The 16,072-nt window shown below is 41.0% G+C and overlaps 1 protein-coding gene across 1 annotated transcript in view; it reads left to right on the top strand.

Moving 5' to 3' along the window:
- dnah9 (dynein, axonemal, heavy chain 9) overlaps positions 1-16,072 on the top strand; it is a 141,444-nt gene that overhangs the window by 63,247 nt on the left and 62,125 nt on the right. The window contains 6 exon segments of the mRNA XM_046853566.1: positions 2,416-2,590; positions 2,823-2,996; positions 3,123-3,330; positions 5,166-5,331; positions 5,855-5,957; positions 9,728-9,967. Of these exon segments, the coding sequence (XP_046709522.1) occupies positions 2,416-2,590; positions 2,823-2,996; positions 3,123-3,330; positions 5,166-5,331; positions 5,855-5,957; positions 9,728-9,967 (1,066 nt within the window).

Genomic DNA, 16,072 nt, shown 5'->3' with positions numbered 1-16,072 from the left:
GTCAGATACATACTTTACTGTGTTATCTTTACATAATACCATAATCACCATTAACACTATAGTTCTGTTTCTACCAAATACAGTATCCTACTGTTATATCACATATGCTCTGTGGACAACGGTATTTGTACACCTGACTTTTCCAACCATGTTCTTACCCGAAACTGTTACCACACAAGTTGGAGGCACATAATTGTATTTGGATAAGATTTTCCTTTTAGTTGAGCTCTGGGACTCAATAGAATTTAAGAATTAAAGTGAATGATGTGTATTTATTCCTGATGAGCATCCTGGGGGGAGCATATAGCGCAATTAGGACACCTGACTTTCCACCTGAATTATAGTTCTTCCCCAAACTGTTACTACAAACCTGGAGGCACACAATTGTATAGGATGTTCCTTTGCTTGAACTAGGAGTCCAAAACATGTTCGAGCATGATAATACCCCTGTGCACAAAGCCAGTTCCATGAAGATATGCTCTACGTGGTTTGGAGTGGAAGAGCTTAAGTGGCCTGCTATAGAGCTCTGACCTGAACCTTTTGAAATAAATTGGAACTCTGACTACACTCCAGGCCTCCTCAACTAACCTACATTATGAATGAGCACAAATCTTCATAGGCACACTCCAAAATCTAGTGGAACGTCTTCCACACTGCAAAAGGTTATCATAACAGCAAATAGGGACTAAACGTGTTTGGAAAATACATACAGATATTATGGTCAGGTCTCTACAAACATAGTTATTATTTGATATACAGTAGTTATTATATAAATGATACATTTCAGCTCACGCCAATGTGCTTAATTGGCCATACAAATGCAAAACCCTGGTTCACGTGTTTTAACCGTTTGCAATGTTCATACGCTTCATGATCCATTTTCAATTTTGTGTTCTTGGATGACTAAACCCCAGGCATGTTTTGGGTAATGAGTGCTCTCTTGTAAAGCATATATGCCTACAGTGAGAATAATACGCTGACTGGGCATTTATCTGCTCTGGTTAGGTGTATCTCATAACTTTTAGAATAATGAATTGAAAATGGGTGGAGAAAAGATAAGAGAAGGACTGTCTCTGAGGCATCTCATCTGGGCTCATTTGGGGATTAGTAATAATAATATTTATAATACAAAAAAAATAAATAAATAAATTCAATCCTTGTCCAAAGTGTTACCACAAGGTTGGAAGCACACAATTGTGTAGGACGTCTTTGGATGGGGTAGCATTGGAATTTTCCTTCATTTGAGCTAGGAGACCCAAACTTGTTCACAAAGCCAGCTTGAAGATACGCTAAACATAAATTTGAATGGAAGATCTTAACTTGCCTACAATAGAGTTGTGACCTCAACCCTATTGAACACCTTATTGATGAATTGGAATGCTAATTGCACACAAGTAGACTCTGAAATCTCGTCGATCATCTTCCCAAAAGAGTTTATTATAACAGCAAATGGGGACTGAATGTGGACTGGGATGTATTTATCTGTTTAATACTGCACAATCTAAGCGAAACATGTTACCCATATACAGTGAGGAAAATAAGTATTTAAACACCCTGCTATTTTGCAAGTTCTCTCACTTAGAAATCATGGAGGGGTCTGAAATTGTCATCATAGGTGCATGTCCACTGTGAGAGACATAATCTAAAAAAAAATCCAGAAATCACAATATATGATTTTTAAAATATTTATTTGTATGATACAGTTGCAAATAAGTCTTTGAACACCTGTCTATCAGCTAGAATTCTGACCCTCAAAGACCTGTTAGTCTGCTTTTGAAATGTCCAACTCCACTACATTTATTATCCTAAATTAGATGCACCTGTTTGAGGTCGTTAGCTGCATAAAGACACCTGTCCACCCCATACAATCAGTAAGAATCCAACTACTAACATGGCCAAGACCAAAGAGCTGTCCAAAGACACTAGAGACAAAATTGTACACCTCCACAAGGCTGGAAAGGGCTACGGGGAAATTGCCAAGCAGCTTGGTGAAAAAAGGTCTGATTTAGAGAAGATCTGTGTGGAGGAGTGGGCCAAAATCCCTCCTGCAGTGTGTGCAAACCTGGTGAAAAACTACAGAAAACGTTTAACTTCTGTAATTGCAAACAAAGGCTACGGTACCAAATGTTAACATTGACTTTCTCAGGTGTTCAAATACTTATTTGCAGCTGTATCATACAAATAAATAGTTAAAAAATCATACATTGTGATGTCTGGATTTTTTTTTGGATTATGTCTCTCACAGTGGACATGCACCTACGATGACAATTTCAGACCCCTCCATGATTTCTAAGTGGGAGAACTAAATAGCAGGGTGTTCAAATACTTATTTTCCTCACGGTACGTTCTCCAGGAATACAATGGTCACGTGATCACAGCTGGTGTTGTTTTTTTTTTGTTTTTTTTTCTCACCAGATTTAAAAAAATCATCCCTATCCCGGAACAGAGTATGGTCCAGATGTTGTGTAATCTCTTGGAATGCCTGCTGACCCCGGAGCACACTCCTCCAGACTGCAATAAAGATCTCTACGAGCTCTACTTTGTTTTCGCCGCCATCTGGGCTTTCGGTGGGGCTCTGTTTCAAGATCAGGTACACGTTCTTTCCGAACACTGTCCACCAATTCAATTAGAATTGAATTAGAAAAACAAAACGTCTAACCTATTATTGACGACCGCCACAGATGGTAATTAATTTGCCTGACTTGTTAATTTTTCCATACTGGCAGTTAAACAATGATAAATATGACGTTTTTCCCCCCCAACTATTAAACATTCGAATAAAAATGAAGGGCAAGCCTTGAGATTTGTGCGTGTCTACACAGCTGATTGATTACAGAGTGGAGTTCAGCAAGTGGTGGCTCACCGAGTTCAAAACCATCAAGTTCCCTTCTCAAGGAACCGTGTTTGACTACTACATCGATCCCGAGACAAAGAAGTTCGAGCCGTGGTCCAAGATGGTGCCTAAGTTTGAAATGGATCCAGACGTACCTCTTCAGGTCCAGCAACGTTTTTTTTTGTACCCTTTTTTAGCTCATTTACCCTTCATTGAATGGCCCCAGTGGACCGATAACTACATAATGGCCTCAATGTCCTCGAGTTTAATAGTCTTTTTGTTTGTGTAGGCATGTCTGGTTCACACCACAGAGACCATTCGTGTGAGCTACTTTATGGATCGTCTCCTGGAAAGAAGGCGGCCTGTCATGCTCGTGGGGAATGCCGGCACGGGCAAATCTGTTCTTGTAGGCAGCAAACTTGGTTTGTTAGACTCAGAGAAATTCGCAGTCAAAAACGTCCCATTCAACTACTACACCACGTCAGCCATGCTCCAAGGTACGAATCAGTGTGTTTAACTTGATGGAGGGTGGGAAGCTTTAGGCTGTAACATGGAGTGTTGATTTCTCTGGGCGTCATCTTTTTGGTGCTCTTGTCCTCCCCTGCCTCGTCAATCTGCTGCGTTTGAAATCCGGTGTGTGCCGCCATGTGTCCCTGCTGCTTCCTCAGCACGTCTCAACCACACCAAATAAATCATGTTCATTTATCCCTAACACTGATGTAGCATAAAGGTTGCATATTAGAAATCAACTGCAGCACTATTAGTATTAGTGAGCACTAATAATCAGTATTTGTGCTGTATTTTATTTATTCAATTAGTTATATGGTTATTTGCCCGATTTCTACACAGGAATACAGTATAAAATATGATTTGCATTTGATACCACCAGACATAAGACTGAAGATATGTTCTAGTAATGTCCTGGGCAACATTTCCAGGTTATGTAACTGCATAGCATTGTGTCAAAGGGTGAAATCTGTCCTTCATAGTCCACAGCATCCAGGTTTGAGCCTTTGAGCCAGGTCCACTCTGTATCTCCCAGGCCAGTTCATAATGCACCAGGCTTTATCCATAAAATCCCAGGCCTTATCCATAATGTCCCAGGTTCTGTCCATAATGTCCCGTTCTCCATCCATAATGCTCCAGGCTCTGTCTATAATGTCCCGTATTCCATCCATAATACTCCAGGCTCTGTCTATAATGTCCCATTTTCCATCCATAATGCCCTAGGCTCCATCCATAATGCTCCAAGCTCTGTCCTTAACGTCCCATTCTCTGTCCATAATTTTCCAGGCTCTGTCCATAATGTCCCATTCTCCATCCATAATGCTCCATGCTCTGTCCATAATGTCCCATTCTCTATCCATAATGCTCCAGGCTCTGTCTATAATGTTCCATTCTCCATCCATAATGCTCCAGGCTCTGTCTATGTCCCATTCTCCATCCATAATGCTCCATGCTTTGTCCATAATGTCCCATTCTCTATCCATAATGCTTTAGGCTCTGTTCATAATGTCCCATTCTCCAACCATAATGCTCCAGGCTCTGTTTATAATGTGTCCCATTCTCCATCTATAATGCCCTAGGCTCTATCCATAATGTCCCAGGCTCTGTCCATAATGTCCCAATATAAATCCATAATGCTCCAGGCTCTGTCTATAATGTCCCATTCTCCTTCCATAATGCTCCAGGCTCTTTCCATTATGACCCATTCTCCATCCAAAACGCTCATGCTCCAGGCTCTGTCAATAATATCCCAGGTTCTGTCCATAATGTCCCCTTCTCCATCCATAATTCCCTAGGGTCTGTCCTTAATGCTCCAGGTTCTGTCCATAATGTCACATTTTCTATCCACATACCACAGGCTCCATCTTAATTTCTCCAGAATGTCCAAGGCTCTGTCCATGATGTACAAAGCTCTGTACAGTATGTTTGAGGTGCAATTTATAATGTCCCAATCATTATTAATAATGCAACCTTTATTGTTCTTAATGTCCCAGGCTCTATCCATAATGTCCCATTCTCCATCCACAATGTCCCAGGTGCTATCCATAATACCCCAGACTTTGTTCATATTCATTTCTGGGTATGATTCCTTTTTTTTTCCAGCGATAATAGTTTTATATCTTCCTGCTGCGATCTCGTACTCGCGAAACTGCAGACGGACGCTTCATTAGTTGTGTTTTGTCTGGTTCGCTTATGCAATACCGCTGGACATGGACGAAAAAAATCAAACCCACACACACTGTGTTTAAAAAACAAAAACAAAAAAAACCAATCTGGATTAATGATTGATAATTATTCATTAAAGCTTTTAATGTGACCTTACTAGCCGTCTTGGAGAAACCTTTAGAGAAGAAAGCAGGAAGGAACTACGGCCCTCCAGGAAGCAAGCGGCTCGTGTACTTTATCGACGACATGAACATGCCCGAGGTGGACGCCTACGGCACGGTGCAGCCTCACACACTGATCCGCCAGCACATGGACTACAATCACTGGTACTGGAGACTTTCTTGCTTATGGAGTTTATCAGGAAACGCTAACAGACGCAGGTCTGGATTGCCTGCATGAGCTGGGGGGTTCAGAATTATTAACTGATGTTTGTCAGAGCCAAATGATAGTTGCTCGAATAAACAAATTTGCGATTCAGTGCTGCTAAGAATATCTCTGCCCCTGAGCATTGCCCGTGTGGGTGCGGATGTCAATTAGTGGGTAATTGCTATGATGTACGCAATCAGGCTGTTATTCGGGCTGAGATGCTTGCAGTATGTGGTATTTGCTGAGTAAATTGGATCAGATTGAGCAAAATGGTGACGGATCTGGCAGGTTTTATTTGCGCAGAGAGGAGGGGAACAGAGAGTGCAAACTCGGGTTTTGCAGTTAAGTCTGGGGTGTGTTCGATTCGAAACGGCAAGGAAATAGCTGAGGTCAGTAAATCTTCCAGTGGTTTTGCGCAAGCTCTGCATGCTGAGTGAGTGTGTGTATGTGTGTGTTTGTGCGGGTGTGTGTGTGTGTCCTCAGGTACGATAGAAGCAAGCTGCAGCTGAAGGAGATCCACAACGTGCAGTACGTGTCCTGCATGAACCCCACAGCAGGAAGCTTCACTATTAATCCACGTCTTCAGGTTGCAAGTCCTTACACTCTCATACACACACACGCAGACGCGTAAAATCTTGGATTATTCAGCCATATGCAACACGCTTATTTAAATATTGCTTCCTGTATTAGTGCTGTATTTTATTGATTCAATTAGTTACATGGTTACTTGCTCTATTGCTAAAAAAAAGGGGATAAAATATTATCATCATGCGCCAGGCTCAATCCATCATGCGCCAGGCTCCATCCATCATGCCCCAGGCTCCATCTATAATGCCCCAGGCTCTATCCATAATGCCCCAGTCTCCACCCAGAATGCCCCAGGTTCCAACCATAATGCCCCAGGCTCCATCCATCATGCCTCATGCTCCATCCATTATGCCCCAGGTTACATCCATAATGCACCAGGCTCCATCCATCATGCCCCAGGCTCCATCCATCATGCCCCATGCTCTATCCATAATGCCCCAGCTAACATCCATAATGCACCAGGCTCCATCCATCATTTCCCTGGCTCCATCCATAATGCCCCAAGCTCCATCCATAATGCCCCAGGGTCCCTCCATCATGCTCCAGGCTCCATCCATAATGCCCCAGTCTCCACACAGAATGCCCCAGGTTCCAACCATAATGCCCCAGGATCCATCCATCATGCCTCATGCTCCATCCATTATGCCCCAGGTTACATCCATAATGCACCAGGCTCCATCCATCATGCCACAGGCTCCATCCATCATGCCCCATGCTCTATCCATAATGCCCCAGGTTACATCCATAATGCACCAGGCTCCATCCATCATTTCCCTGGCTCCATCCATAATGCCCCAAGCTCCATCCATAATGCCCCAGGGTCCCTCCATCATGCTCCAGGCTCCATCCATAATGCCACAGGCTCCATTCATCATGTCCCAGGCTCCATCCATAATGCCCCATGCTCCGTCCATAATGCCCCAGTCTCCATCCATAATGCCCCAGGCTCCGTCCATAATGCCCCAGTCTCCATCCTTAATGCCCCACGCTCTATCCACAATGCCCCAGGCTCTATCAGTAATGCCACAGGCTCTATCCACAATGCCCCGGTCTCTGTCCATAATGCCATAGGCTTTATCCATAATGACCCAGGCTTGGTCCATAATGCCATAGGCTTTATCCATAATGACCCAGGCTTGGCCCATAATGCCCAAGGCTTTGTCCATAATGACTAAGGCTCTGTCCATAATGCCTAAAGCTCTGTCCATAGTACCTCACACACCATCCAGAATGACCCAGGTTCTGTTCATAATGCCTCAGGCTTTATCCATAATGCCCCATCTCCATACATAATGTCCCAGGCTCCATCCAGAATGCCCCATGCTCTGTTCACAATGTCCCAGGCTTCGTCTATAATGCCCTAGTCTCCATAATGTCCAAGGTTTTATCTTTATATTTTACACCAAACAAAAAAAACCTGATAGAAACCATCACAAAAATGATTGGTTTCCAATACAAATCCCATTACCAACCATCCACTGTGACACATTAAAACCAAACGTTTTCTATTATTTAGTGCACATAGTCATCACACTAAAGAAACCGCTGTAAAAGCTTAATGGATCCTGGATGCTCCTGTGATGTGATGTCTTAATCTTCTCTACTGATGCTCAGTAGATACCAATATGTGATCTATACGTTGCCAAAGTTGGTCGTTCATAGTATCCACTAGACAAAACATAACACCTAGAGAAGGCAACCGATTCCCAGTAGAAACCCACAGGATTAGACCATTACAATTACAGTTACCACTAATACAATTCCCATTACAACAGTACAAATTTCTATGGGGGTTTAATGTTTTTTGACACACTACAGAACATTGAAAGTGATAATGGAATGGTCCAATATCACCCCTTCATTTCCTCAAACATTGGCACTTTCCAGCATTATAAAGATTTTTTTTTTTTGCTAAACACTAATAAATTAGGCTTTTTGTCGAGGTTTACTAGCCATTAGAAACATTAAAAAAGAATAAACCAAGAAAAAATACACATTAAATGCCAGAGTGCACATTTATGCCAGAGTTTCAAAGTCATTTGTTGGGTAGAGCCCATTTTTAAATGCATTGAAGATCGGAATGTAATTTATTATCTATTTATGCGATCCGGTTATTCAGATAAACAGGCATTTTGGAGATCAGTGTCTGTCTTGCCAAAGTCCTTCCTCCAGCCCCCAACCCCCAAAAATAGGAGTCAGTGGTCTTCTATTCAATGCAAATCATTTCAAACTGTTGATGAGTAGTTGAACAATGTAGCAAACTCAGGCATTGTTCAACTACTAGCCAAATTATAAGTACTAACTTAAATACTCTAAAGTCAGGGGTCACCAACCTTTTTAAAACTGAGAGCTACTTCTTGGGTACTGATTAATGTGAAGGGCTACCAGTTTGATACACACTACTGAAATAACAAATTTGCTCAATTTACCTTTTATTATATGTTATTATTAATAATTTATGATATTCATCTATGTAAAGACACTGATCATGTTAATGATTTCTCACAATAATTATCAACAATGATTTAACAAGGTAGGAAACAGATAAATATCAATTGCTCACTGGTAAGTGGTGCTATGGTGAGCGGGCACCATGTTGGTGACCCCTGTTCTAAGTATTTCTACTAACTACTAACCAAAGTACTTCCCCCAGCCCCCAATCCCCCCAGAATGAGGAGTAAGTGTTCTTCTCAGTGTAACTGGCTTCAAACAGTTGTGGAGTAGTTTGATATTTATTGAATTTTAGATCGAACATTTAAATCAGTGTCATGATTTCACATCTACATACAAGATAATTACATAAGCGAATTTCTCTGCAGCCAATGCAAGAAATGAGAAAACACAGGGGACACAGGCAGTTTTCAAAATTCATTTTTATTGTCCCACCTGCAATTAGTTAAAGTCCATGTTTATTTACATATCTACATCTACATTTATCTACACTAAAGACTAAAGTATTGGGACACCTAACATGTCCAGGCGTTCGTGGCTATTCCTGAACCTGTTTCCACAAAGTCGGAGACACACTATTGTATAGAGTGTCTTATAGTGTTTTTGGATGCGGAAGAATTTAAACCAGGAGACCCAAACCTGTTCCAGCATGGCGTTGCCCCCTGTGCACCAAAGCGAGCTCCATGAAGATATGGTTTACATGGTTTGGAGAGAAAGATCTTGAGTGGCCTGCTGTAGAGCTCTGATCTCAAACCTACTGAACACCTTTGGGATGAATAGGATCGCTGATTGCACTCCAGGCTTCCTCACCTTACCTACATCAGGACCTGGCTTTAGTAACACCCTTGAGGCTGATAAACACAAATTTCCACAAACACACTCCAAAATCTAGAACATCTTTCCAGAAGAGTGATGGAACATAGAAAAGTGAATTGGGAGTAAATGTGAACTGCAATGCTCAAAAATTACATATCATACTTATAAACTTTTGGAAAAAATTGTGTGTGTGTGTGTGTGTGTGTGTGTGTGTGTGTGTGTGTGTGTGTGTGTGTGTGTATATATATATATATATATATATATATATATATATATATATATATATATATATATATACGCTCCCTTTCTTTAATGTCCCTCTTAGGTGCAGTGAAGTGAAATTGTCTCACACTATTGACTGAGTTACTTACCCCAAGCCCTCATGTCTGTTCTATTACAGAACAAACGAGCCAATTCGATGCACATTGAGTTAGGACACTTTAGAAAGTCCTTTTCTACCCGTTTATCGAAGAAAGATCTCGACCCTTTTTCCGTTCGCAGCGCCACTTCTTCGTGTTTGCGCTCTCGTTCCCTGGAGTGGACGCTCTCAACACCATCTACTGCAGCATCCTCAGCCAACACCTGGACGGCAACGGCTTCGGCGTCGCACTTCAAAAAAGCTGCGCCCATCTCGTCCAACTGGCTCTGACGTTCCATCAGCGCGTGAGTGCCGCCTTCCTGCCCACCGCCATCAAATTCCACTACATCTTCAACCTGCGGGACCTCTCCAACATCTTCCAGGTATCTCTCTAACGATTCATTAAAGATACTGCCCATATGAAGCAGTTATTGGTGCGATGTGATACGATTCACTCCTATTGAGATGCGGCTTGATCCGATTTCCGTTTGATTCCATGCAATATGATGCCGTGCGAATCAATATGGCACTGATAGTTCACTATTAATTCTTTGGTTCAGACAGACAGCAAGTCATCAATTTACTTAAGTGCCTTCTGACTTTCACAAATAGTGAAACCCCCAAAAACGATTAAACAAAACCCTTTTCCTGTTCTGTCTGCAGGAAGATGCAGCTCTACCTCCGCCATGTTACTTTCTATTCTATGCGACTCTCAGGACACGCCTCGGTCTCCGTAGTGATGTGATGCGGGAAACGTGCTCGAGAAACGGTTTAGCGAGAAATCAATCTGAAAATATTGGTCACAAATTTTTCCGGACTATTAAGCGCACCCAAATATAAGCCGCACCCACTGAATTTGACAAAGATTTTTATTTTGACCATAAATAAGCCGCAGGTGTCTACACTGAAACTAACAAACTTTACACAGGCTTTAACGAAAGACAGTTTCTCTTACACGGCTTGTATCTAAACAGTAGCCTACCAAGAAAGTCATTGTTCACTGTCTTCCTCCTTCCTTTCAAAACAATTTCTCTCGGAGTTTTTCTTTTGGCATCGTCATGCGTTTAAAAATCACCATCGGTGAAGTTTTTCTCCTGATGCCGTGCAGCTCAGAACACAGGTAAAGTGCGTTTTTTCATGCCCGGTTGTTTTCAGCGTGACGAATGATTCGCATTTCCTGTAGACAGTCCGAGTGAGCGGCAGGTCAAACGTCAGAGGAACCTCATCCATATTTATGATGTGGTGCGGCCTGATTCAGTGGGAGCGCATCTGATTTAATATAAAGAGTTTCATTGGTTTACCTGAACCCGTTCGAAATTTCATTGGTCTAATGTTATGGGGTTCAGGTTTTTGGCTTGAAGCTTGTGAAACCGGGAAAAACCCAGGAAAAATCCATAAATTAGCTCCGTTGTTTAAGCCGCGGGGTTCAAAGAGTGGGAAAAAAGTAGCGGCTTATAGTCCGGAAAATACAGTACTTATAATTGTATGTCAATAAATCGGATGAAACACGTTAAAATGATGCATCGCGAATGCCATCTTGATTTATTTCTTATCAACATTCATCACATCGATTCGAATCTCACCATCAATACCTTTCAGGTATTTCTCCAAATTCCGATCACGCTCGTCTCCAAGCTTGAATTATTCAGCGTAAGCCGACCCACGTGCCCCTGCCAGCCCTAAAGGTTACTCCAGCGTGCGTTTGAGACGTATTTAAAGTTCATCGGGCCTGATTATGCCCCGGGATCGGATTGATGGCGTTGCTTTTATGAGCCTTTCATCTTCGAGAAGTCGTTTCTCTTTTAAATGGCTATTGATTTAAAGGCAGACTTAATCGGAGAGCGGAGTTTAAGAAAAGGGCTAATAGATCACATCTCTTAGGTATTAAGTTTTTTTAATGTATTTAAATGAACCGACTCGTAATGAAAATTCGGCTGAGGGCGATCCCTTGGAAAATATCTCCGGCGCTACTTTTTCTGACTTAAAGGGTCTTAAATGAATAATGAATTCCTCCTGTTTTTCTTTTTTTTACATCCATAATCCAATGGAAATTGCTTTATTTCAGACAAAAGAGCGAGAAAATTGCCACTTTTGTTCCACAATGAAAAGACTTTTGATGTTTCTCATAGTTACGACCAGGTCAGCCCTTGCTTACCTTTTATTTCACATTTGTTTGTATTGTACTTCCAAAATGTGTTCATACTTCCAACAAAGCCGGAGAAGCCTAGCCTACTGTAAATGCCGTGTTATCATTAACAACTTTATTCTTTAAAAGAAACATGTCCCTTCCTTTTAAATGTTCCTTCCTGACTTGCTATTGTCCTGCTTTTACCAAACCTGCACTGATGTCTGATATTTAAAAAAGAACAAAGAAAAAAAGAAAAAGGTATTGGACGTCTTTCTCCGTGCAGAGAAGATGAAAGACAGGAAAAAAAAGAGGCTGGCCTCTAAACCCCTGCGCAGTATTTTCAGCGCAGACAGAATGATGAAGCAAAATGAGAGCAAGTGAGAGAGGAGAGAGAGAGAAAGAGAGAGAGAAGAATGAGAGCGGTGCAGATGAGGTACAGTTAAGAGAGCATTTGAAGAGCCAACCTTATTTCTGCTGTTCTAATTCAGCTAGCAGTTCGGGCGAGCGTTGTGTGAGAGGAACTCCATTCGGTCATGTCCGTTTGGAAGTTTGGGCAATTTCTCCTCTCTTAAAGAAGCTTTTACTGAACCGTTCTTCAAGTTCGATTTTGACGTTTAAACGTTCGGTTCATTTTCGATGGCTTATATGTTTGCGACTTTCATACGTACGAGTGGGTCAGGAGAGCTGATTGATGGCTCACCTCAGAAATGTAAAAGTGAATAGTACATTAAAAGTAGATTATTTGTTAATTTATACATACAATAGTTCTGCACATTTCTACACTGCTCAGGGACTTTATATTTATTCGTTGTACTTCGAGAGCTTTTGTACATTTATCACTGTCAAAGATTTATATTTATTTGCTGTGTCTAAATTTATATTTACAAATGTATCTGCACTTGCACACAATGCTACTCTGGTAGATGCTAAATTGCATTTTGAACTATGCAATGACACAATATAATTCATTCCTTCCTTCCATCCTCCCATCCATCCTCCCATCCATCCATCTATCTATCTATCTATCTATCTATCTATCTATCTATCTATCTATCTATCTATCTATCTGTCTGTCTGTCTGTCTGTCTGTCTGTCTGTCTGTCTGTCTGGAGAAGTGGTAAAGACTTACATTCATCTCATTCATTCAAACGAGCAGCTATAGGTTCAAGGGTCTTGCTCAGGGGCCCAGAAATGAAAACTAGGTGTCAGTAGGATTTGAACTCGCATCCGAAGTCTTAAAATTAAAGAAAGAAATTTCCTCTTAACATATTAACACACAACATACAGTGCACTCTGTTAACATACAGTATTAACTCATTATTGCCATATTTACTCTTTCAATTTCAGATTTTATTTCAACGTACACACGTACGATACAGACAAGCTTTGCCTGGGATTTTTTATCCTATTCATTTACATTTCAACTCTCACCGCTGCGGTCCGGGTTCGATCCACGGTCAGGGAACCAACCCCAGCCACTCTTAGTGCCGGTCCCAAGCCCGGATAAATGGGGAAGGTTGTGTTAGGAAGGGCATCCAGCGTAAAAACATGTGTCAAATCGAACATGCGGATGATCCCCTGATGGGAGAAGCCGAAAGAAAGTTATTTACATTTCAACTCAACACAGCTTCATTGTCATTGTTCCTCATACGCAGTATACAAAAGAACGAAATGGGGTTACTAACGTACCGAGGTGCACAGATTAAAACAGTGAGAGTAAACATTAGATATCAATAAAGAGTAAACATTAAACATGGCAGAGTGAAGGTGCGATAAGTATGAGGTAGATGTGTTAAATATGAGGTTGAAGTCAGAGCTCTAAAACAGGCCACTGAAGATCTTCTCCTCCAAACAATATAAAGCATATCTTCTTGGAGTGGTTTTGTGCACAGGGGCATGTTGGAACAGGTTTGGATCTCCTAGTTCAAGTCAAGGGAAATTTTCACATTACCAAATCCAAAGATATCCAACTTTGTGGTAACGGTTTGGGGAGGAGCCACATATGGCTGGAAAAGTCTGGTGTTCCAAAGATTTGTTCAACACACTACTAACATAGTTACTATAAACATTAGTAACACTGATGTTCACATATACAAAGCCATTTAATGTTTTACTTATTATATTGTAGACCAAAAAAATAAATAAATCCTCATTCAAATATTGCAGTAAGCTTCAGTGTGTATCTGGGCTTCTCTGACAGAGCTAAAGTAATTAATTTATAGCCTGCGAACGTGGATGCTCAGATAATTAGGCTCCATCGAGAGCGGAATCCATCGGCAGGCATCGTGTAGGCTCTGACAGCCTCGTGCGTCCTGTAGGCTCTGCCGTAACGGGGAGGCAGAGCTCTAGGCAGTTTTGCCGCGTGCGCCGTGTGTCTGCGTGCGTGCATGTCATCTTAACTGACTTCTCCAGGAACGTTCTTGCCAAGGGAAAGCCGGGGACCGCCGAGCTCATCCAGATTGAACGGCCGATCAGTTTGATTTATTTGTTTATCAACCCAGGGCACCTTACGGAACCTTGTTATGCCACCTTTTCAAAAGACGTTTATTTGATAGGCAGGTCTTTTGCGTCACTTTTGCATTCGTCAATAAATAAAAACGGAATGCAATGATTTGCAAATCTTAGAAACTTATACTTTGTTTACAGTAGAACATAGGAAACATGCCTAATGTTTAAACCGAGGAAAAGTACCGCTTTTAAGGTTTAAAAAAAAAGTTGGGACAGGGCAATAAAAGTCTGGAAAAAGTATGTTATTATATTTGAACATTTGGAGAAACACTTTGCACCGAATAAGGTTAATTGGCAACAGGTCAGTAAGATGATTGTGTATAAATAGTGTATCTTAGAGAGACATAATCTCTCAGAAGTAAAGATGGGCAGAGCTTCAACAATATGTGAAAGATTTTATACTGAAATTGTTCCCCAATTTGTAGACAATATTCAACATAAAATTGCAAAACAGTTGAATATCTCATTAATTACAGAGCGATATTGAATATGATTCTGTAATGTAAATCACTGAGCTCATTAACACCTCCAGAAATCCCAGAACAGTTTGTCATCCACAAATGCAGGTTAAATCCCTATCAGGCAAAGAAGATAATGTGTGAATGTGATCCAGAAATAGTGCCATCATCTCTGGGCCAAAGCTTATTTAAAATGTTCTGAGGCAAAGTGGAAAACTGTTCTGTGCTCAGACAAATTGAATTTATTTATTTCCTTTTTTTAAAACCATGAACACCACGTCCTGCGGACTAAAGAGGAGAGGGACTATCCGGCTTGTTATCAGTGCTCAGTTCAAAAGGCCACATCTCTGATGGTATAGAAGTGCATTAGTGCTGGTAGAATGGGCAGCATGTACTTTTAGAAAGGCTTTTTTAAATGCTGAATGGTGTTTCAGAGCAACAAATGCTTTCATCCAGAAAAACATCTTTTTTCGGGGAAGGCCTTGCAGTTTTGCAGTACAAGACAATGCGAACTGCATAGTGCATCAAAACAAAATCAATACAAAAGCATGAGTTTGGGTGCTGCCTGCCTGTCTAGACCCGTCACAATTTGAAAACATTTGGTGCATCAAAACACAACAAAGAAACCCAGAACTCTTAAACAGCTAGAATCCTGTATCACAGTGGTCCCCAAACTGTTTTGCTCTACGAACTGATTTAATGTCAGACAATATTTTCACGGACCAGTCTCTAAGGTGTGGCGGTCAAATATAATAATAAATGTGAATCCACTGTGTTGTTTTTTGTTCATTTTGATAGCTTGGGGTTTTTTAATTTAGCGGTAATGTATTATGGGTTACTGGTTGACATGTCATTAAGATGTGTGACAAAGGCAAGCACCATGACATGCATCAAGAGTGAGTCATAGCCAGATGTGGCAGAGAGAATCCGGTAATTTTCCAAAATAAAACATTTTTCAGAATCTTTTAATAAATTAAACAGAAATAATGTAATGTGAGTTATTTATTCTTTCTGTGCGGCCCGTACCGGTTGGGGACCACTGCTGTATCAGACACAAATGGACAACATGCCTCTCCTAAAACTTTAGCAACTGGTCTCCTAATTTCCCAGATGTATACGGAGAGAAGACCTGATGCTACACAGTGGTACATATGTCCTTTTCCCAACTTTTTTGAGACGTATGGCAGCCATTAAAAATACAAAATGACCTTATTTCTACCTTAAAATAGTAAATATTTTTATTTAAAACATGTTTTTTGTTTAATTGTGTTGGAATATGGATTTGATGAAATTCAAAGCATTCTGTTTTTGTTTATATTATGCAATTTTTTTGGAATTGGGGTTGTACATAATACCATTCGCAGACTACTAAATCGTATGTTTATGGAGTTGAG

The sequence above is a fragment of the Silurus meridionalis genome, chromosome 7 (assembly GCF_014805685.1).
Source record: "Silurus meridionalis isolate SWU-2019-XX chromosome 7, ASM1480568v1, whole genome shotgun sequence".
Taxonomy (NCBI): domain Eukaryota; kingdom Metazoa; phylum Chordata; class Actinopteri; order Siluriformes; family Siluridae; genus Silurus; species Silurus meridionalis.
The sequence above is the reverse complement of the archived record's forward strand: the minus strand, read 5'-3'. Positions and strand labels throughout refer to the sequence as shown.